General features: G+C 46.7%; 1 protein-coding gene across 9 annotated transcripts in view; it reads right to left on the bottom strand.

Annotated features, from left to right (window-relative positions):
- Nucleotides 1–22,591, bottom strand: part of LOC108704412 (IQ motif and SEC7 domain-containing protein 1) — a 140,408-nt gene that overhangs the window by 9,857 nt on the left and 107,960 nt on the right. For all 9 annotated transcript variants that reach the window (XM_041561880.1, XM_041561876.1, XM_041561877.1 and 6 more), the window contains 7 exons: nucleotides 12,795–13,071; nucleotides 9,740–10,992; nucleotides 5,182–5,343; nucleotides 4,574–4,696; nucleotides 3,837–4,003; nucleotides 2,540–2,679; nucleotides 820–849 (listed from right to left, as the gene is read on the bottom strand). In XM_041561880.1, the coding sequence (XP_041417814.1) occupies nucleotides 820–849; nucleotides 2,540–2,679; nucleotides 3,837–4,003; nucleotides 4,574–4,696; nucleotides 5,182–5,343; nucleotides 9,740–10,992; nucleotides 12,795–13,071 (2,152 nt within the window). The remainder of the gene's footprint in view (nucleotides 1–819; nucleotides 850–2,539; nucleotides 2,680–3,836; nucleotides 4,004–4,573; nucleotides 4,697–5,181; nucleotides 5,344–9,739; nucleotides 10,993–12,794; nucleotides 13,072–22,591) is intronic.

Below are 22,591 nucleotides of genomic sequence, written 5' to 3'. Positions count from 1 at the left end.
GAATTGGGGATAATGGGCAGAGGAATTTGGAATAATGGACAGAGGAATCGGGGATAATGGGCAGAAGAATTGGGGATAATGGGCAGAGGAATTGGGGATAATGGGCAGAAGAATTGGGGATAATGGGCAGAGGAATTGGGGATAATGGGCAGAGGAATTGGGGATAATGGGCAAAGGAATTGGGGATAATGGGCAAAGGAATTGGGGATAATGGGCAGAGGAATTGGGGATAATGGGCAGAGGAATTGGGGATAATGGGCAGAGGAATTGGGGATAATGGGCAGAGGAGTGCAGGAAAGAGCAGAGCACAGACTCTGGGGGGCGCCTCATGCTTTGCTATTGGAGAAACAGAAAGTCAGCAGTCTGAACCCACAGTGCAATGCAGCCAATGAATTAGGTACAGGCAGAAGAGGTGTAAAGGTGGGGGGCTGGTACCTCTTCTCTCTGTCTACTTTTAATTGGGTCCTTGTCCCCCAACCACCCACTTTTCAGTTCCCCCAGTGCAACGTCTCATGTACACTCAATCCAGCAGTCACCACAAATGTGCTCATGGGGGAACAAGGAGGCTATTTGGGCTTCCTAGGGTGTTGGGGCTTCTATTGTTCTTCTGAGAGAGGGAGGTTCCCTTAGTTGCCCCGCCCTTACTAATATGAAAGCAAGGGAGCCTGGGAAGCTGCTTAGATAGGCTGTACAGTTGATAAAATGGCTTTAGAAGAAGGACAACAACTGGCGGCAGGAGCTGCCCTACTGAACAATTAACAACAATAACAATGAATGACATGAGACAGGAGCCCATAGAGAATGAAAGGAAATACCTACACAACCAAGTCCATGGTGCAAGGATCCGATCTACAGTAGAAAGACACAGACAAATGCATTAGACTCAGTCGGACACACAAGTAACAGAACAGACTTGCAGGACTGTAGTACCCACACTGTGATCAATAGCAACAAACACTCAATGGCCCATCAGCAGCTGCATGCACTACCAGACACATTAGCCAGGTACCAGAGTCAATATCACCCGACCCCAAATCAGCCTAAAGCTACTCTTCCCCCCACCCCATACAGCCCCATGTACAGTATATTGTGCTGACCCTCTTCCCCTGGGGGCTGTAATTAACCTGCACATGGCAACCATAGCAACATGTCACTTTTAAATAATATGGTCCATATGGAACTTCACAGCAACCAATCAACAGTTACCTACTACTAACCTTCTGCAATAAGGCTAATAAAAGAAAGGATCTGATTGGCTGAAGGGAGTTTTTTTATTATTAAATTGTTATGTCTAAATGCCATTGCTATAGAAAGCAGTGTCTGTCTGTCCCTTTCAGTTCTCTGGTTCTGACTCATGAAACAATGTAGCAGGAGTCCACTGTCCTCCAAGTTTGGAGTTTGGTTGCCGTGTATTGGGAGGCTTGGGTTCGGGTTCCCTGGGTATGAGGAGGCTTATTTTTAGGGATCCCTGGATATGGGGAGGTTCGGGTTTCCTGGGTATAGGGAGGCTTAGTTTTAAGATCCCTGGGTATGGGGAGGTTTGGGTTCACCTGGTTGGGAAAGTTTGGGTCCCCCGGGTTGGGGAGGTTCGGGTTTCCCGGGTTGGAGAGGTTCGGGTTCCCTGGGTTGGGGAGGTTCGGGTTCCCTGGGTTGGCGAGGTTCGGGTTCCCCGGGTTTGGGTTCCCCGTGTTGGGGAGGTCCGGTTTTCCTGGGTTGGGGAAGTTCGTGTTCCCTGGGTTGGGGAGGTTTGCGTTCCCCGGGTTTGGGAGGTTCGAGTTCTTCGGGTTGGGGAGGTTCGAGTTCTTCGGGTTGGGGAGGTTCGGGTTCTCCGGGTTGGGGGGGTTCGGGCCTGGGTTGGGGAGGTTCAGGTTCCCCAGATTCTCTGGGTTGGGGGGGTTCGGGCCTGGGTTGGGGATGTTCAGGTTCCCCAGATTGGAGAGGAGATTGGAGAGTTGAACCCCTGGAGCAGAAGGTGCTTCAGAACACAAATGAGGGGACATCTTATGATGGGGCGCAGGCTGATGTTGCACGTGTGTTATATACAGAGGGGAACTGCTTGTAGGCTTTCAGCTCAATACACTGGATCAGGTCCATTTAGTAACATAAACCTGCACTGTCTGTTCCACCCAACGACTGTAAGTACTGGTGCAAAGTCCATATATATATATACAGTCCTTACTGAGCTGGGACTACAGGACCCGTGTGCAAATCTCACTTTATAACTTCATAAAATCCACCAGGACAGTTAACTTTTTTGGGTTTTTTTGGGATAATTTTGGGGTCGGTTGATACAAATACGGGTAATTTAGTAGATACAGCCCGACACATTGCCATGTGACCAGTAATAAAGATTCCGAGTGTTACAGTTCAACTAACTCTTTGCTGAGATTTCTCCTCTGCTTTGCACCAACCACACCAGGTTATACGGGAGCCTCTTGCACTCAGCTTTGTATTAAAGGCCTTTATAGGGTTTAACTCCCTGATATTAACCATTTCATTCCTGTTTGGAAACAAGATCAAATCCTGGGAATGTTCTTACCGGCTTTTTGCCGACGATGAGTTTTTCCACTTTCTGCACCTGCGACACGTGATCCTCGTTTGTCTTCAGCTCCCGCTTGTGGATCCGCTCATAAATCCCAACCAGAGTTTCCCGCGGGATGTCCTCCCCATCATCCACCCCTAGGGGGGCAAATCCCATCATCAACTTCATTGCGGCAAACTCCTCCCCCTCCTCTGCACCATCAGCCACATTGCAACTGCCACTTAGCAAGGCCAATGCCTCCCTGTGGTCAGTGACCCCCATTTGAAAGCTGGCCAGCGAAGGCAAATTATTCAAAAACTTAAAAATTAAATACATTTGCACAGAATTAGCAATTCTATAACTATGCTGAAAGTTAACTAGAAAGGTGACCTACCCCTTTAAGAGGTGCTTTAATGGTTTCTTGGACAAGCAGAATATTCAAAGCTATTGTAATAATAAACTCTACAATTAGTATATATAGTTTATATGTGTGAGTGTATAAATACAGTGTGTGTAAGTATTTGCACTGGGGTTCATTTGGAGGCTTGAACTACACTATACCCCTGGAACTATAGCAGGGTGACACCCCAATGTTTCTATATATCTGTAACCTTGTTATGAGCTAAGGGGGCCCAGTCTGAAGGTCAGTTAGGGGGAGATTTGGGGTGAGTGCTTATTTGTAACCTGGGTACCCCTGGAACTATAGCAGGATGACACCCCAATGTTTCTATATATCTGTAACCTTGTTATGAGCTAAGGGGGCCCAACCTGAAGGTCAGTTAGGGGGAGATTTGGGGTGAGTGCTTATTTGTGCCCTGGGTACCCCTGGAACTATAGCAGGGTGACACCCCAATGTTTCTATATATCTGTAACCTTGTTATGAGCTAAGGGGGCCCAGTCTGAAGGTCAGTTAGGGGGAGATTTGGGGTGAGTGTTTATTTGTACCCTGGGTACCCCTGAAACTATAGCAGGGTGACACCCCCAATGTTTCTATATATCTGTAACCTTGTTATGAGCTAAGGGGGCCCAGTCTGAAGGTCAGTTAGGGGGAGATTTGGGGTGAGTGCTTATTTGTACCCTGGGTACCCCTGGAACTATAGCAGGGTGACTGTTACCCCAATGTTTCTATATATCTGTAACCTTGTTATGAGCTAAGGGGGCCCAGTCTGAAGGTCAGTTAGGGGGAGATTTGGGGTGAGTGCTTATTTGTACCCTGGGTACCCCTGGAACTATAGCAGGGTGAAACCCCAATGTCTTTATATATCTGTAACCTTGTTGACGTGAGTCATGTGATTGGCTAGAGGAAAATATTTACCTCGTAAGTTTTTCACAAAATCCTCTAATTTCATCTTGCGCTCGGGTTTGACGTTGGGGCTGTACATGTCCGTATTGAGGAGGATGATGGCAAACGCTAAGATGAAGATGGTGTCGGGGTTGCGGAATTGTCTGACCACCCCGGGGTTACACATACAGTATCGTTGGCTGAAAGACACAAAGGGTCAGTCAAACAAACAGAAGTGGCCTTGTCTCTGGCAGGGAATAAAATGAGCAGTACAATAGGGCCAAAATATGGAGGCACTCTGGGGCCAATGGTGAAGTGGGAACATTGATATAAACAATATTAAGAAATAGCTTTCTCATCAATAAGCTATGTGTCTCCATATGAATTTTCAGCAGGTAATGCTTTTATTCCCTTCCAGCAGGTGGTGCTGCAGTAAGGGCATTATGCCCTCATTTGTTATGGCTCCTCCTCAACTTCCTGTTCTGTTTCTACTTTGCCAGTACCCTGTCAGTGCTTCAAGCCCATAGAGCAGCATTAAAGGTATTTGGCAGAAGGTGTAACTGGTGTAAAGTAATTGATGCACCAGGGAAACAACTAGGAGTGAAGCAGGACCCAGAGCAGAATTGATTTCCTGCTGTAAGTCCAACACTAATAACACTGGGAGCCATGGGAGATTGTGAGGGGCGGCATGTAGTTTGCAGCAGAAGGAAAGTGAGGCTGTGGGAGCAGCACAACTGGAGCCCGGTAATAGATTGACAATCTGATCTTACCTAAATGCTTCAATTAAACGTTCCACCTTCTGGGCCTCTCCCTGTACCCGAATATGAGCCTGAAATTTCCTGAGAGCTTCATCAAGTTCCATTGCCGAAAAGTCCATTTCATCCACCACGCAGCTAAATGGCACAGAGTCACAGAGTCAGCGGAATTCACCTATTGTCCCCCTCTAAATTGATCCCCAATCTGAATATTATAATAAATACAGTAAGAACAGCTCCCAGGCTATTGAGAGTATTGGAAAAGTACAGAATTCAGCAACAAAATTAATAAATAAATGAAGCTGCCCGCCCCCAATTTAACTAGTCCTGTAATCACAGGATTTATTGATGATGTAAAGCTCTGATGTCGACATCAGCTGGGTCCCTGACCCCCGAAACCAGGTAAGGATTGAAATGCCATGAAGACCAATGAAAAGGGAGTTAATGTACCCCAACAAGTAATCTGCTCTCTGGCTGCTGGGGTGAGTGACCCTAGAATCCACGCAGCATATTTATCTCAAATGTATAGAGAGAGTAAAAAATTAGACCAATTGTAAGGTTTCCGTTATAACTCCCAATGCTACGGCCGCTATTCTCCAGCTCCGCCTCCTCACAACACTTACTCCAGGACGTCCCTGTTGAATTGTTTCTGCCGGTTACCCAGAAATTCTCCGATCATCTGTCGGCTGAGCCCCTTTCTCTGCAGGAAGAAATGCGCCACCCCCACTGGTGTGTCCGGCACGAAGCCCCTCTCTATCAGGTACTGGACCCCCTTCTCCGGCTTCCTAGAAACACAAAGGGACAATCAGCAGGGAAACCATTGTGACTTTTAGTTCTGATTGTGTCGTCACTGCTGCTCTGGAGGTCTCCTCTGGACTCTCATTCCTGCCTTTAAAGGGGATATAAACCCAAATATAACATGCTGCCCAATGAAAATATAATATTGCACTGCTGCCTCTGACTCCTGATACAACTTCCCAATATCCATTCATTCCTCATTCTCACTGGGTTTATAGTTCTGTGTAACTGTCATTGTGTCTGTCCCTTTCTCTTCTCTGCACTGCTGCCTCTGACTCCTGATACAACTTCCCAATATCCATTCATTCCTCATTCTCACTGGGTTTATAGTTCTGTGTAAACTGTCATTGTGTCTGTCCCTTTCTCTTCTCTGCCACTGCTGCTTCTGACTCCTGATACAACTTCCCAATATCCATTCATTCCTCATTCTCACTGGGTTTATAGTTCTGTGTAACTGTCATTGTGTCTGTCCCTTTCTCTGCACTGCTGCTTCTGACTCCTGATACAACTTCCCAATATCCATTCATTCCTCATTCTCACTGGGTTTATAGTTCTGTGTAACTGTCATTGTGTCTGTCCCTTTCTCTGCACTGCTGCTTCTGACTCCTGATACAACTTCCCAATATCCATTCATTCCTCATTCTCACTGGGTTTATAGTTCTGTGTAACTGTCATTGTGTCTGTCCCTTTCTCTTCTCTGCACTACTGGTTCTGACTCCTGATACAACTTCCCAATATCCATTCATTCCTCATTCTCACTGGGTTTATAGTTCTGTGTAACTGTCATTGTGGTCTGTCCCTTTCTCTGCACTGCTGCTTCTGACTCCTGATACAACTTCCCAATATCCATTCATTCCTCATTCTCACTGGGTTTATAGTTCTGTGTAACTGTCATTGTGTCTGTCCCTTTCTCTGCACTGCTGCTTCTGACTCCTGATACAACTTCCCAATATCCATTCATTCCTCATTCTCACTGGGTTTATAGTTCTGTGTAACTGTCATTGTGTCTGTCCCTTTCTCTGCACTGCTGCTTCTGACTCCTGATACAACTTCCCAATATCCATTCATTCCTCATTCTCACTGGGTTTATAGTTCTGTGTAACTGTCATTGTGTCTGTCCCTTTCTCTTCTCTGCACTGCTGCTTCTGACTCCTGATACAACTTCCCAATATCCATTCATTCCTCATTCTCACTGGGTTTATAGTTCTGTGTAACTGTCATTGTGTCTGTCCCTTTCTCTGCACTGCTGCTTCTGACTCCTGATACAACTTCCCAATATCCATTCATTCCTCATTCTCACTGGGTTTATAGTTCTGTGTAACTGTCATTGTGTCTGTCCCTTTCTCTGCACTGCTGCTTCTGACTCCTGATACAACTTCCCAATATCCATTCATTCCTCATTCTCACTGGGTTTATAGTTCTGTGTAACTGTCATTGTGTCTGTCCCTTTCTCTGCACTGCTGCTTCTGACTCCTGATACAACTTCCCAATATCCATTCATTCCTCATTCTCACTGGGTTTATAGTTCTGTGTAACTGTCATTGTGTCTGTCCCTTTCTCTGCACTGCTGCCTCTGACTCCTGAAACAATGTAGCAGAATTCTTTTTCTTCAGTCTATATTTTTGGGTTTACACCTCCTTCAAGACAATACTAACTGCATGACATGGGGCAAACTTTGTTATTTGTACTTTGTCACATGGTGGCACCAAATACCCATTTTCTGAGAGGCTCATTTCCATAAGAAACATGAACTCAGCCAATCAGCAACCACTCAACAGCAAATATATTATTGTGGGACCCACAATGAGAGGGGACATAATAGGGTGCTAGTAAAGGCTGTATAATAATGTAAAGAATATAAAAGGCTGAGGTCTTGTAATGTCAGCAATGTGCAGCACCATGACCAGGAGCTTCCTCACAGTGGGGGTGCTTGCGAAGAGCATTGTTTCCCCAGAGTTAAAGTTAGGTCCTAACCTCAAAACTCCCCCTAACTGACCTTCAGACTGGGCCCCCTTAGCTCATAACAAGGTTACAGATATATAGAAACATTGGGGTAACAGTCACCCTGCAATAGTTCCAGGGGTACCCAGGGTACAAATAATCACTCACCCCAAATCTCCCTCTAACTGACCTTCAGACTGGGCCCCCTTAGCTCATAACAAGGTTACAGATATATAGAAACATTGGGGTGTCACCCTGCTATAGTTCCAGGGGTACCCAGGGTACAAATAAGCACTCACCCCAAATCTCCCCCTAACTGACCTTCAGACTGAGCCCCCTTAGCTCATAACAAGGTTACAGATATATATAAAAATTTGGGGTGTCACCCTGCTATAGTTCCAGGGGTACCCAGGGTACAAATAAACATTCACCCCAAATCTCCCCCTAACTGACCTTCAGACTGGGCCCCCTTAGCTCATAACAAGGTTACAGATATATAGAAACATTGGGGTGTCACCCTGTTGTAGTTCCAGGGGTACCCAGGGCACAGGCAAAGCACAGCAAGGAAGGATTACATTATATAAAAGTACACAAAAGCTTGCAATCTAAGTGATGCCAGTGTAGGGTAGGACTGGGGTAGCATTGGGAAGCAGGTGGGCACAGGCCGGGGACAGGACAAAACACTTTTCCCCAGGCCCTGCAGCACAAACCTGCTCAACTTTCACATCACTCCAGGGGTACAATTCTGGCTGCCCCCACACAACGTGACTTTTACCCGACTTTTGCCCATACAAAGGGAATACATGGCGTCACTCTTATTAATAAACAATACTTGTTTCAACACAAATGCCATTAAGTGAGCACACATCTGATTGGCTGACACAGAACAGAAGGTGATTTGACACTTCGGCCGAGTGGGCAGAGAGATGAGATTAAAACTTGATCCAATCACATAACTGCCCACACCTGCCCCCTATACAGCAATGTACCCGCCAAGGTGGGCCTGTACCCAATACTGGAGACATGGAACGGGCATTTATTGGCATAAACACAGCCCAAAACCAATCAGCTTCCTCCTTTATTGCCCTGGGTGAGACCTGGGAATCTCCCCTGAATTCCAGAAACCAAACAACATCTCCCTCTGGAACAGGGCCCACAATACAAAAGGCATATGCCAGCCGCACACAGGCTAATATTAGGTGGCAACTTGGGGCCCAACCAACGGCCTATCCCATGTCAGACATCCATCAGGTCAGGTTAAAGAAATCCCATCAGACGAGGGTCACATTGGCCAGTTGATATGGCCCTATCCTGCCGGGTCTCATGGGCCCCTATAATGACCCAGTTCAAGGTTCAGGGCCAAATACTCAGATTAGACTGAATTCACATACAATCTGGGTGCCCAAACCAGGCAAATCTGCTCATTTCATAAGGTGCTTTAGCAGGGACCAACTACTTATATAAAGTGGGGTGGCAACCCCTGGTCATCAGCTCTAGTGGACGCTGACAGTTACAGTTCAAAAATAGCCACAGTCTGGACAACACTCACAAAAATATTACTGCCACCTTCTTGTAATACCGGTCTTCTTCTTTCAATCTGCTGTCCCTATTGGATCCTAAGGTCTCCACCTTGCCCTACCATCTACATCTTGTCCTACTGTCTCCATCTTGTCCTACTGTCTCCATCTTGTCCTACTTTCCCCATCTTGCCCTACTGTCTCCATCTTGTCCTACTGTCTCCATCTTGCCCTACTGTCTCCATCGTGTCCTACTGTCTCCATTTTGTCCCACTGTCTCCTTCTTGCCCTACTGTCTCCATCGTGTCCTACTGTCTCCATCTTGCCCTACTGTCTCCATCTTGCCCTACTGTCTCCTTCTTGTCCTATTGTCTCCATCTTGCCCTACTGTCTACATTTTGTCCTACTGTCTCCATCTTGTCCAACTGTCTCCATCTTGCTGTACTGTCTGCAACTTGTCCTAATGTCTCCATCTTGTATAAGCACCTGAGGAAGAATCACTTGATCCGAAACATGTCGTGCATTTCTGAATAAAGTGATTACTGATCAAAGAAATTGGTTCTCCAGAGTGATATCTATGATCTGTCTCCATTTTGTCCTACTGTCTCCACCTCGTCCTACTGTCTCCATCTTGTCCTACTGTCTCCATCTTGTCCTACTGTCTCCATCTTGTCCTACCATATCCTGTAACCATCTTACCCCTGTATCTCCAACTTGGCCTACTATTGCTATTGCCTCCAGTTGCAGAATTGTCTGATTATGGTGAAAGTGCAGAGACATCCCACTAACAGTAGCAATGTGGGGTTCTATGGGGTAGGTAAGTAGTTTTGCTCTGTAGGAAATGCTGCATTCGCCCCAACGTTGCATTTCTGCCCATTGGTTCTGGCTTAAGAAGCAGATGATCCAAGATGAAGACACCACTTACTTGTTGAAGAGATTTAAGCCAATCCGATAGTGGCGTTTCCTGATGACATCATTGCTGAACGCAGGCGAGTCCCAGCTGTTGCGCGTCTCCTTGTGGTAAGTCTGTTTACTGAGCGTCTGTTCCCGGAGACTGTCCCGGGATGACTCGGAGCTGCAGTTGATGGTGTCGTTGGAGTTGGAAGTGCTATTGATACTGTCGTTGTCCCCGTCGGAATAATCCGACTCAGACTTACTCTGCCGATTGACGGTGCCGTTAATAATCAACTGGGCGTCTATGGGCCGGGGCCTGTGGCGGGGCTGTTCCGCGTCTCGGGGTATAATCTTAGTGGGGATATGGGGGATGTGTTTGGGACTCCCCGGCTGATTGGGGATCCCTCTTTCATACACGTTTTGTCTTTTAACGGACCCTCGTTCTGAACGATCGCTGAAATCCACGGAACTGTCGCTGGGAGGCTCGATGGTGAGTAAAGGTAGGTGGTCTATCCGTGACCGGTGGTCTTGGCAATCCAGAGACGGGGTGCTCCTGCAACTGGTGTCCGTGTCCAACTTATCATCCTTGTGCGTCATGGACCAGTACTCTTGAGAGTTCATAGACCTGAGTCTCAGTTCGGATTCTGTGCTAGAGGTTCTGTCTACGGACTGTGAGAGAGGAAGAGGAGGGGACAGTTCTTCCTCATCAATGTACAAAGTGACATCACTGTAGGACGCCGTCATTTCGTCCAGTTTCCTGTGATCCACATTATGTGCTGCTTTCATCTGCCCGGAACCGCTCCTCTCTATTTCCCGACCCCTGATCGGAGCAGCTGATTGGGCCTCGTCCGCGTGGAGGCTGCGGCAATTGAGCGCGTCGTCTATGGACTCGGCGAGGGACTTGACCTGCCGGGAGAAGGCGTCCTCCAGCTCAGTAATGGCGTCAGCAAAGTCGCTGGATGCCGCTGGAGATTTCATAGATGTTTGCTCCCCTCGATCTCCGCATTCAGACTGAACCAGACGCCCCATTTTTGTGCCGTCGTTGCTCATGGAAACCTGTTTACCCTCAAAGTACGAGCTGTGGACTTTCTCTGGTCCTTCAAAGGAAAACTGCATCCTCATGTTGGACAGAACGATGCGCCGGGACATGCGATTCTCCGACATGGAACTTCTGAGCCGCTCAAAGTTCTTGTTCATCTGATACTGGCGGAATGCGGTCTGTATGGTGCGCGCTGCATGTCTGCTTACGAGACGGCCTCCATATTTGCGCTCAAGCATTTCCACCTACGGAATGAGGAGAAAAGACAACTATTTTAGGCTCATGAGTCACAACATTAGTCCTGCAGCTGTGCCGGCCTCATACAAGAATTCTCATATATAATCTATATCATCTATATAATGCAACATCTTTATCAGGATGAAGGTAAATACTTCCCCTTTAATGAGTAACTGCACCGCTTATTAAAGGCAAAGAGACGGACACCCAGAACTGGGCAGGTTCCCATGTGGCAGCACCAACCAAAACTATTTGTATAGACAATATATATATATATATATGCTGGGGGCACATACATGACAGTTACTGTATATATATATATATCAGTATATCACAGTCACTTTTGGGTCAGTGCCAGGGAACAGCATTAGGAAAGAAGGAGAAGAATAAAGGAGAATTCAGAATCTGGTTGGCAGGGCAGTGGCACAAACATCCGGAGCCCAGTGTTCTTTTCCACCCCCTCCTTGTGCCCCTGGGTATTAATGTGCAGTTTAACCCTTTCACAGGGTTTAAGAGCAGAAGCCCAACAACCTCCTGTACTTGCCCACTAAAAGCTCAGGGATTAACCAAGTCATTACAACCCTTTCCTAGTAATGACAGACACCCAACATTCTCCTGTACTCACCTTTTGTTCTTTGGGGTTAAATGGAGCAATTTAACCCTTTCCTAATAATGACAGACACCCAACATTCTACTGTCCTCACCCTTTGTTCCTTGGGGTTAAACGGAGCAATTTAACCCTTTCTTAATGATGACAGATACCCTACATTCTAGTGTACTCACCTTTTCTTCCTTGGGGTTAAACGGAGCAATTTAACCCTTTCCTAATAATGACTGGCACCCAACATTCTCCTGTACTCACCTTTTCTTCCTTGGGGTTTGAATGGAGCAATTTAACCCTTTCCTAGTAAAGAGAGACACCCAACATTCTCGTGTACTCACCTTTTCTTCCTTGGGGTTAAACGGAGCATTTTAACCCTTTCCTAATAATGACAGACACCCAACATTCTCCTGTACTCACCTTTTGTTCCTTGGGGTTAAACGGAGCAATTTAACCCTTTCCTAATAATGAGAGACACCCAACATTCTCCTGTACTCACCTTTTGTTTCTTGGGGTTAAACGGAGCAATTTAACCCTTTCCTAATAATGACAGACACCCAACATTCTCCTGTACTCACCTTTTCTTCCTTGAGGTTAAACGGAGCAATTTAACCCTTTCCTACTAATAACAGAAGCCCTGCATTCTCCTGTACGTCTACTGCACAGGGGGTTTCCAGAGCAGAAGCCTGGGGGTCTTTCAGACTCATCTTGAGTGTCGGGAGTTGAAGCTGCGGGAGTCACGGGGCAGTTTGCTCAGCAGTCCGGCAGTTTCCACCCTGTGTGACTCACTTTCTCCAATACGTTTATTCAGCTGCTATTCATGGGGGGGGGGCTGCACTGGCTGTTCAGACTCAGTACTTCTCTAGTGCCTCTCGCTAGAGATCACTAGATTCACTGCCCAGCATGGTGAGTTAATATGAAAATAGACATAATGTACCCCCTGTTGTATAACATGAGGATAATGGAAGTCCCCTCTAATTCTGTAGGTACCCCATACACTCTCCCTATGGCAGAACATTGTGCTGCAGAGTTTTTGGCGCCCATAGAGTTAAATCATTGTAGGTAGAGGGGCCTGTGGATTTGTTCCAGACCCCCTGTGGTGAGTCGAGTTGCGGCACTGAATAACTAATGGAAATCTCAGTGAGAGGCCACAGGTTGGAGCAGCGGGAGAGTCTGGTTCGTGCAGGAACAGCCCTGAGTGACACTTACCTGCTTGTCCTGCAGATCAGAAGACAACTCATAGCTCTCTGATAGTGACCGGGACCGTTTGATGGCGTCCTCCTCGGCCTGTTTGCGCAGTATAGAGGTGGAGTGTTGTAGTTTGGGCCGGCGGGATCTCTGGCCGGGAGTCACAGGGTAAATGCCGTACGGGGGGTGATCGTACTGATCTGGACTTAGAGATGAACTGTGAGTAATTGCCCCTTGGTGGTAACTCGATGTGCCGTCTAGTGAGCCGCTCTCATTCCCTGGAACGTCCCCCTCAACACTGCGGAGAGACAGAGACATAGGGGGCAACTATAAGTCTCATCATTCATAATTCAGCCTCTTGTGCAACTAAAACTCACAGTTTCTGGCAGGTCAGGCTCAAAAACAATTTAAGAGTGGACAACGCTGATGCCTCTTGCCTTACTATACACAGTGATACCCCATCTTGCCTTACTATACACACTCTCCCCCAGTAACTGCCCTTCCACTGATACCCCATCTTGTTTTACTATACACACTATCCCCAGAATGGAACAGTGTGAGAGATAAGGTTATTACTGTCAACATATAATTCCCTTCTATTCTTATTAATTTCCTTTTGCTGAAACAGCAGTTTATATGGCACAGTCCCCAGAACCCCAGAGATGAATGTGCAGCCCCCCAAGTGCACTCACAGACGTCTGTAGAGACATTATTGCCCCACTAGTTCCTGTACAGTCAGCCCCCAGAATCCCTACAATCCCCAAGCAGCACATGGCACAGCCCCTAATACCCCTGCCCAGCCCCCCACGCCTATTGATGGTCCCTGCAGAGCCAGCCCCTCAATACCCCTGCCCAGCCCCCCCAATACCCCTGCCCAGCCCCCCATGCCTATTGATGGTCACTGCAGAGCAGCCCCTCATACCCCTGCCCCAGTCCCCAATACCCTGCCCAGCCCCCCAATACCATAAGGCTACATTGCACCACCCCAGTATCTGAGGTCAATGCAGAACCCCCTCATACACTATAAGCATTTCCTAATATGAATCTGCACCCTTCCCCCCCCAGCCCATGTCTAGTCTGTGCCCCCTGCATAGAGACCCCCATTGAGCCTATAGAGCGAGACACCCACACAGGAGACTCCAACGTGTCTGACATTTCCAGGGAGAATAAAAAAAAGGAGCCAATTAATTTCTAACAAATTCCGCTGCAATAAACTTCCCAGAGCAGCAGAAACGAATTGATTGGACAGAGCCCATTATTAATGAGCCCATTTCCTGAGCTTTTGTTTGGGGCAAAAACAGCCGCTTCCCTAATTCCCTTCCCCAGGAGGCGGCGGCGGCACAGGGGGAACAGCTGAACTCCTAAATAGACAGCCCAAAATATAGGCACCTAAATATGGAGCCACCGGAGAATTCCGACCTCTAGGAACAACGTCACCCTCCCCCACCCAGAGATGGTCACAGGGAATTCTTCCTTAAAGGGAAAAACAAATTGTAAGATAAGCCCCCCCCAGAGCCCCACATGTGACACTAACTGCCCTGTGTGTCCTGGGGCCGCTCACTCTGTCCCACCAGCTTCTGCCTGACACCGACCCACCGACCCCTTATTATACAGAACCACCATTTGTATTCATTTCTATAACCCAAAGCCTGTGCTATAGGGGCATCTGAACCCACCACTGATACTGCCCTGGGCTTCCTTAAACAAAAACAAATTTAATTCCTTAATCAGGGCCACATCTCCTGCCCTGTCCTCTACTCTCCCATCTTGTCCTACTGTCTCCTTCTTGTCCTACTTTCTCCATCTTACCCTACTGTCTCCATCTTGCCCTTCTGTCTCCATCTTGTCCTACTGTCTCCATCTTACCCTATTGTCTCCATCTTATCCTACTGTCTCCATCTTGTCCTGCTCTCTCCATCTTACCCTACTGTCTCCATCTTGCCCTACTGTCTCCATCTTGCCCTTCTGTCTCCATCTTGTCCTACTGTCTCCATCTTGCCCTACTGTCTCCATCTTATCCTACTGTCTCCATCTTGTCCTGCTCTCTCCATCTTACCCTACTGTCTCCATCTTACCCTGCTGTCTCCATTTTACCCTGCTGTCTCCATCTTCCCCTACTGTCTCCATCTTGTCCTACTGTCTCCATTTTACCCTAACTGTTCTCCATTCTGCCCTTTCTGTCTCCATCTTGCCCTACTGTCTCCATCTTGCCCTACTGTCCCCATCTTGCCCTACTGTCTCCATCTTACCCTACTGTCTCCATCTTGCCCTTCTGTCTCCATCTTGTCCTACTGTCTCCATCTTGCCCTACTGTCCCCATCTTGCCCTATTGTCTCCATCTTACCCTATTGTCTCCATCTTTTCCTACTGTCTCCATCTTGTCCTGCTCTCTCCATCTTACCTACTGTCTCCATCTTACCCTACTGTCTCCATCTTGTCCTACTGTCTTCATCTTACCCTACTGTCTTCATCTTACCCTACTGTCTCCATCTTGCCCTTCTGTCTCCATCTTGTCCTACTGTCTCCATCTTACCCTATTGTCTCCATCTATATCCTACTGTCTCCATCTTGTCCTGCTCTCTCCATCTTACCCTACTGTCTCCATCTTGCCCTACTGTCTCCATCTTGCCCTTCTGTCTCCATCTTGTCCTACTGTCTCCATCTTGCCCTACTGTCTCCATCTTACCCTATTGTCTCCATCTTATCCTACTGTCTCCATCTTGTCCTGCTCTCTCCATCTTACCCTACTGTCTCCATCTTACCCTGCTGTCTCCATTTTACCCTGCTGTCTCCATCTTCCCCTACTGTCTCCATCTTGTCCTACTGTCTCCATTTTACCCTACTGTCTCCATCTTGCCCTTCTGTCTCCATCTTGCCCTACTGTCTCCATCTTGCCCTACTGTCCCCATCTTGCCCTACTGTCTCCATCTTACCCTACTGTCTCCATCTTGCCCTTCTGTCTCCATCTTGTCCTAACTGTTCGGCCATCTTGCCCACCTAACTGTCCCCATCTTGCCCCTACTGTCTCCATACTTACCCTATTGTCTCCATCTTTTCCTACTGTCTCATCTTGTCCTTGCTCTGTCTCCAATCTTACCCTACTGTCTCCATTTACCCTACTGTCTTCCATCTTCCTACTGTCTCTCATCTTACCTACTTCCTTCATTCTTACCCTACTGTCTCCATTCTTACCCACTGTCTCCATTTTACCCTACGTCTCCATCTTGTCTTTACTGTCTCCATTTTACCACTACTGTCTCCATATTTACCCTACTTTCCAATCTGGTCTACTGTTCTCCATCTTACCTTACTGTCTCCATTTTACCCTACTGTCTCCATCTTGCCCTACTGTCTCCATCTTATCCTACTGTCTCCATCTTATCCTACTGTCTCCATCTTGTCCTACTGTCTCCATTTTGCCCTACTGTCTCCATCTTGTCTTACTGTCTCCATTTTACCCTACTGTCTCCATCTTACCCTATTGTCTCCATCTTATCCTACTGTCTCCATCTTGTCCTGCTCTCTCCATCTTACCCTACTGTCTCCATCTTACCCTACTGTCTCCATCTTGTCCTACTGTCTTCATCTTACCCTACTGTCTTCATCTTACCCTACTGTCTCCATCTTACCCTACTGTCTCCATTTTACCCTACTGTCTCCATCTTACCCTACTGTCTCCATCTTGTCCTACTGTCTCCATTTTACCCTACTGTCTCCATCTTACCCTACTGTCTCCATCTTTGCCCTTCTGTCTCATCCTTAACTCTACTGTCTCCATTTACCCTACTGTCTCCATTTTCTACTGTCTTCATCTTCCTACTGTCTTCATCCTTAACCTACTGTCTCATCTTGCTTCGTCCATCTTGTCCTATGTCTCCACTCTATACTCTATTGTTCCAATTTATCCTAATGTTCCCCCTTTTCATCTGTCCGTGCTTCATCATCTAACCTATGTTCATCTTGCCCTATGTCTCATCTTGCGCTGTCGTTCGCATTTGTCCTACTGTCTCCATCTTGGCCCTATCAGTTCATCTTACCCGTATTGTCTCATCTTATACTACTGTCTCATCTTGTCCTGTTCTCTCCATCTTACCTACTGTCTCCATTTACCTCTGCTGTTTCCATTTAACCCTGCTGTTCATCTCCACTATCTGTCTCATCTTGTACTACTGTTCATTTTGCCTATGTCTCATTTGCCTTCTGGTCTCCATCTTGCCCTATGTCCATCTTGCCTATGTCCTTCTTGCCTAATGTCTTCCATCTTACCTAATGTCTCCATCTTGCCTTCCTGTCTCCATCTTGTCTACTGTTTCCATTTGCCTACTGTCCCATATCTTGCCCTACTGTCTCCATCTTAACCTTATTGGTCTCCATCTTTTCCTACTGTCCTCATTTGTCCTGCTCTCTCCTTACGCTAGCTGTCTCCATCTTACCTAACTGTTCCATCTTGGTCCTACATGTTTCATCTACCCTACTGTCTTCATCTTACCTACTGTCTCATCTTACCTAACTGTCTGCCATTTTACCCTACTGCTCATCTTGTCTTATGTCTCATTTTGACTTGTTCTTTTACCTAACTGTCTCCCCCCCCATCTTGTCTATGTCCATCTTACCTACTGGTCCTCCATTTTACCCTACTGGTCTCCACTTGCCCTACTGTCTCATCTTATCCTACTGTCTCATCTTATCTAATGTCTCCATCTTGTCCTACTGTTCGCATTTGCCCTACTGTCCTCCATCTTGTTTAAGTTCATTTACTACTGTCTCCATTTGCTACTGTTCTCTTACCTATTGGTCTCCAGTCTATCTACTGTCTCCATTTTGTTTCCTGCTCTCTCCATCTTACCTACATGTCTCCATCTTACCCTACTGTCTCATCTTGTCCTGCCTCTCTCCATCTTACCTCTGGTCTCCATCTTACCCTATGTCTCCATTTGTCCTACTGTCTTCATCTTCCTACTGTCTTCATCTTACCTACTGTCTCCATCTTCCCACTGGTCTCCATTTTACCTCTGTATCATTTTTGAAAAACCCTAGCTGTTCTCCATTTGTCTTACTGTCTCATATTTCCTACTGTCTCATTTTAACCCTCTGTCCATTTTGCCTACTGTCTGCTCTTACTATTTCTCCTTTATCTACTGTCTACCATCTTACACTATCTGTCTCCATTTTACCTGCTGTCTCCATCTTACGCTACTGTCTCCTCTTGTCTACTGTTTCCATTTTTACGCCTACTGTTCACTTGCCTTTCTGTCTCCATCTTGCCCTGCTGTCCCCCATCTTGCCTACTTCTCCATCTTACCTACTGTTCCATGCTTGCCTTACTGTCTCATCTACCTATTGTGTCTCATCTTTTTCCTATGTCTCATCTTTGTCTGCTCTCTCCATCTTACGCTACTGTCGTCCATCTTACCTACTGTTCTCCATTCTCTGTTACTGTCTTCATCCTTACCCTACGTCTTTATTTACTACTGTTCTATTCTTTACCTACGTCTCCATTTTTACCCTACTGTCTCCATCTTGATTTAACTGTCTCTTTTAACCCTACTGTGTCCATTTTACCTCTGTCCATCTTGTCTTACTGTCTCTCTTACTTATGTCTCCATTTTCCTACTGTCTTCCATCTGCCCCTACTGTCTCATCTTATCTACTGTCTCATCTTATCCTACTGTTCCATCTTTCTACTGTTCCATTTTGCTACTGTCTCATTTGTCTTAGCTGTTCCATTTTACCCTACTGTCTCAATCTTGCCTACTGTCTCCATCTTACCTACTTCGTCCATTTATCTATGTCTCCATTTGTTCCTGCTCTCTCATCTTCACTACTGTCTCATCTTATCCACTGTCTCCATCTTGTCCTAGCTTTTAATCTTTACCCTACTGTCTTATTTACCCTACTGTCTTCACTCTTACTAATGTCTCCATTTTACCCTACTGTTCATTTTACCTAGTGTCTCCATTTGTCTTACTGTTCATTTTAACAGCTACTGTCTCCATTTTACCTATGTCTCATCTTGCCTACTTCTCCATCTTACTCTAATTGTCTCCATTAATCCTACTGTCTCCTCTACCAATGTTCCATTTTAACCCATCTGTCTCCATCTTACCCTACTTGGTCTCATGTTTGTCCTGATGTTTAACGTTTTATCCTAACTTCTCCAGTCTTGCCTTCTGTCTCATCCTGCCTATGCTTTCCTCTTGCCTTACTGTCCCATCCTTGCCCTACTGTTCTCCATCTTACCTCTGTCCTCCATTTGCATTCTGTTCCATCTTGTCCGTACTGTCTCCATACCTTGCCTACTGTCTCATCTTACCCTATTGTCTCCATCTCTTTCCTCACTGGTGTCCATCTTGTCTTGCTCTCCATCCATCTTCACCTACTGTTCATCTTTACTCTACTGTTCCATCTTGTTCCTACTGTTGCATCTACATAACTTCGGTCTTCATCTTACCTATGTCTCAGCATTTACCTACTGTCTCTTTTACCGCTATGTCTCCATTTATACCTACCTGTCTCCATCTGTCTTCTGTCTCATTTTACCTACTGTTCATTTTACCTACTGTTCATCTTGTCTTACTGTCTCCATCTTACCTACTGTCTCCATCTTGCCCTACTGTTCATATTATCCTCACTGTCTCCATCTTTGTCTACTGTCTCATTTTGCCCTACTGTCCTTCATCTTTGTCTTAACTGTTCCATTTTACAGCTTACTGTCTCCAATTTTCCTACTGTGCTCCATGCTTGTCTTGACTGTCTCATCTTTACCTACTGTCTCGCATTACCTATAGTTCCATTCTTGTCTTACTGTCTCCCATTTTAGCCCTACTGTCTCCATCTACCTAATGTCTCCATTTTACCTACTGTTCCATCTTGCTCTACTGGTCTCATCTCGTCTACGTCTCCATCTTGTCTATGTCCTCATCTTGCCCTACTGTCTCCATTTACCTACTTCCTCATTTTACCTACTGTTCATCTTGCCTACTGGTTCCATCTTTGCTATCTGTCTCATCTGGTCTACTTTCATCTTGTCTACAGTGTCTCCATTTATACTGTCATCCATCTTTACCCTAATGTCTATTTTACCCTACTTGTTCCATTTTACCTACTGGTCTCCTCTTGTCTTACTGTCTCATTTTACCTACTGTCTCCATTTTACCTACTGTTCCTTGTCTTATGTTCTTTACGCTACTGTTCTCCATTTACCTACTGTCTCCATCTTTGCCCTACTTCTATCTTATCTACTGTCTCCATCTTGTCCTACTGTCCTCATTTTGCTATCTGTCTCCATCTTGTCTTACTGTCTCATTTTAACCTACGGTCCTCATTTTCTATCTGTCCTCAAATCTTGTCTTTACTGTCTCATTTTACGCCTATGTCTCCATTCTTATCCCATGTCTCATCTTGTTTACTGTCTCCATTTATACACTACTGTCTCCAGTCTTCTAACTGTTCCATTTACCTCTGTCTCCATTTGCCCTCTGTCATCTTGTCCATACTGTCTCCTGTCCTACTGTTCTCCATATTGCCCTCTGTCTCCATCTTACACTATGTCTCCATTTTAACCCTACTGTCTCTCCTGCTACTTGTCTCCCATCTTAATCTACTGTTCATCTTGTACTACTTGTTCCATCTGTCTAATGTCTCTCACTTGTCCTACTGTCTCCATCTTGTCCTACTGTGCTCCACTTGATAGTGGTTCCATCTTGTCTACTGTCTCTCTTTCTCAGTGTCTCCATTTGCCTACTGTTCACTCTTGCCTCATGGAAACAATCTGCTGTGAGTTCCCTTGAACAGGACCAGGAAGTCTGTGGTGCATATGAGAATGTCAGTGATGATGATAGGGTTAAGTTGGCCATACATGGTTAGAGCTGATAATTTGGTGACTAGTCAAAGTCTATTACGTCACATTAGGGGTCTGGACCCCCAACCTCATCCAATGGGACTTTTGTTATTAATTTTAAAGAGAAATATGTGGCTGAAGCCATTTGGCCCATAGAGAAGCCAATCGGTGACTGAGTGGCAAGTAGTGGGGCAATATGAGCCCAGTGTATTTGCAGCGTGTGGAAAAACTCACTTTAGTGTTTATCTGCCCCCCCACCCCACACAAGGGCCGCTAGATTGCAGGTTCCCCAGCACTGCTGTGTTTATAGAAGTGACCACAGAATACTTTGTGCATGAGTCAGAACTTGCGCTGCAGCCAGAGGCCTGTGGAGGTTGTTTTGTTGTTCCCTGGCGCAGGGAGAGGTGGGACCCCCAGGCACGTTCCCCCCCATAAATCTGCAGTTACTGAGTCTGCTGACTGTGACTTTGCCTTTATTCCCCCCAACCCCGCGCCACTTGCATATTTATACCCTGGGGCCTTTGTCCTTCTGCAGCGACGCCCCAAATGTGAGGGTCCAACTGCCCCTGTAGGGTTAATGTGCCATGGGGGCATCTCCTACACAAAGGGTGGGAACACGAGTCGCCCGCAGGTTAGTGGGCAGGAGACAGGAGGGTTAATCCGGCAGTTGTGCGTCTGTATTTGTTCTGTCACACGTCTTGTCTGGGGGGGGGTATATCATATGAGCCCCCCGCAGCCCAGAAGCTAAGTCTGAGATAACCCCCAGTCTGTACAGAACAGCAGGACCCCCGGCAGGAGTTGGTGCCAGTGACAGGACCCCCCCAGGTCTGAACATAAAAATATGACTAATATTTTGGAGACTTCAGCAGCGACTGTGAGTGTTTAGCCCCTGGGCCCCGAGACTGATAGAGCCCGACCCCTACACTCGGGGTACAGTCACGCAGGGACCAATGACAAATACTCGTCAGCTTCAACCTCCCGCCCCCCAAGAACACATTTATTTTCTAAATCCAGCACCAAAGATTAAGTTGAGTGAACAATCCGATATTTATATCCAGTGTCTCTGGTCGAATATATAACCTATACCCACACTGTACAGTCTATGGGTCACACTATGGAGCTCCCACCAATATATATTAGTCTCTTCCTATCAGACCTGGAATTGGGGGGCCACTGAGCCCAATGTGAGGGAGCGCTGGAGAGTCAGATTTGGGTCCCACATATTCAGGGAAATAAGTGGTTAATGTGGTTCTTTCCCTTCTCACTGGACTCCACACACGGGGCCCTCAGTCTGGGCCCTAAGCACCGGCTCAAACAGGCTCAAAATTGGGCAATGTTCTTACAAACCCACAACAGCTGCCCCAGAAACCAACACTGAATCCTTAATTTAGAGCCGGGGGCCACGACTGCGTCTCCCAGGGGCCCGAGTCACGTTACATTTTCCATTTCAGAAGCAACTGAGGCTCTTGGGGGATTTCTGGGGGATTGGGCCCGGGGGGCAATTTCCATCGGCTGCAGAGGGGAATTCTGTGCCTGACTCTCAGATTCCATGATCCTGATTTATGGCAACGACTTTCCTGGGAAATGACTCACGGAAAATCCAAGTCAGTGGTCGGCAGCAAATCCACCCGGTAACATTTCACTAATTCCAACAAACCGAAATATTGGTGTTTTCTCCCCAATTTATTTCAGACTTTGCAGCAAGGGAGGGGCTAAATGACAGATAGAGATGGCGCCAGGCATGGGGGCCCATTATCCAACTGAGGCCTTGTCCTGCGCCGCCAGTTTTGGTTCCCTGTGGCAGACGGTTTAGCACAATGGCAACTTCCAGGTCAGGGAATGGGGCTAAATTGTTCCACAGGGCCCCCCCATATCATTTGCATTATAAAACTGGAGCACAAATAAAGGGGCCGCCCCAATTCATTGTGTAACGTTTCCTTGGTTCAGCCATTGTATAAAGCAGACATGTCCAAAGTGC

The sequence above is a fragment of the Xenopus laevis genome, chromosome 4S, assembly GCF_017654675.1.
Source record: "Xenopus laevis strain J_2021 chromosome 4S, Xenopus_laevis_v10.1, whole genome shotgun sequence".
Classification (NCBI taxonomy): Eukaryota; Metazoa; Chordata; class Amphibia; order Anura; family Pipidae; genus Xenopus; species Xenopus laevis.
The sequence above is the reverse complement of the archived record's forward strand: the minus strand, read 5'-3'. Positions and strand labels throughout refer to the sequence as shown.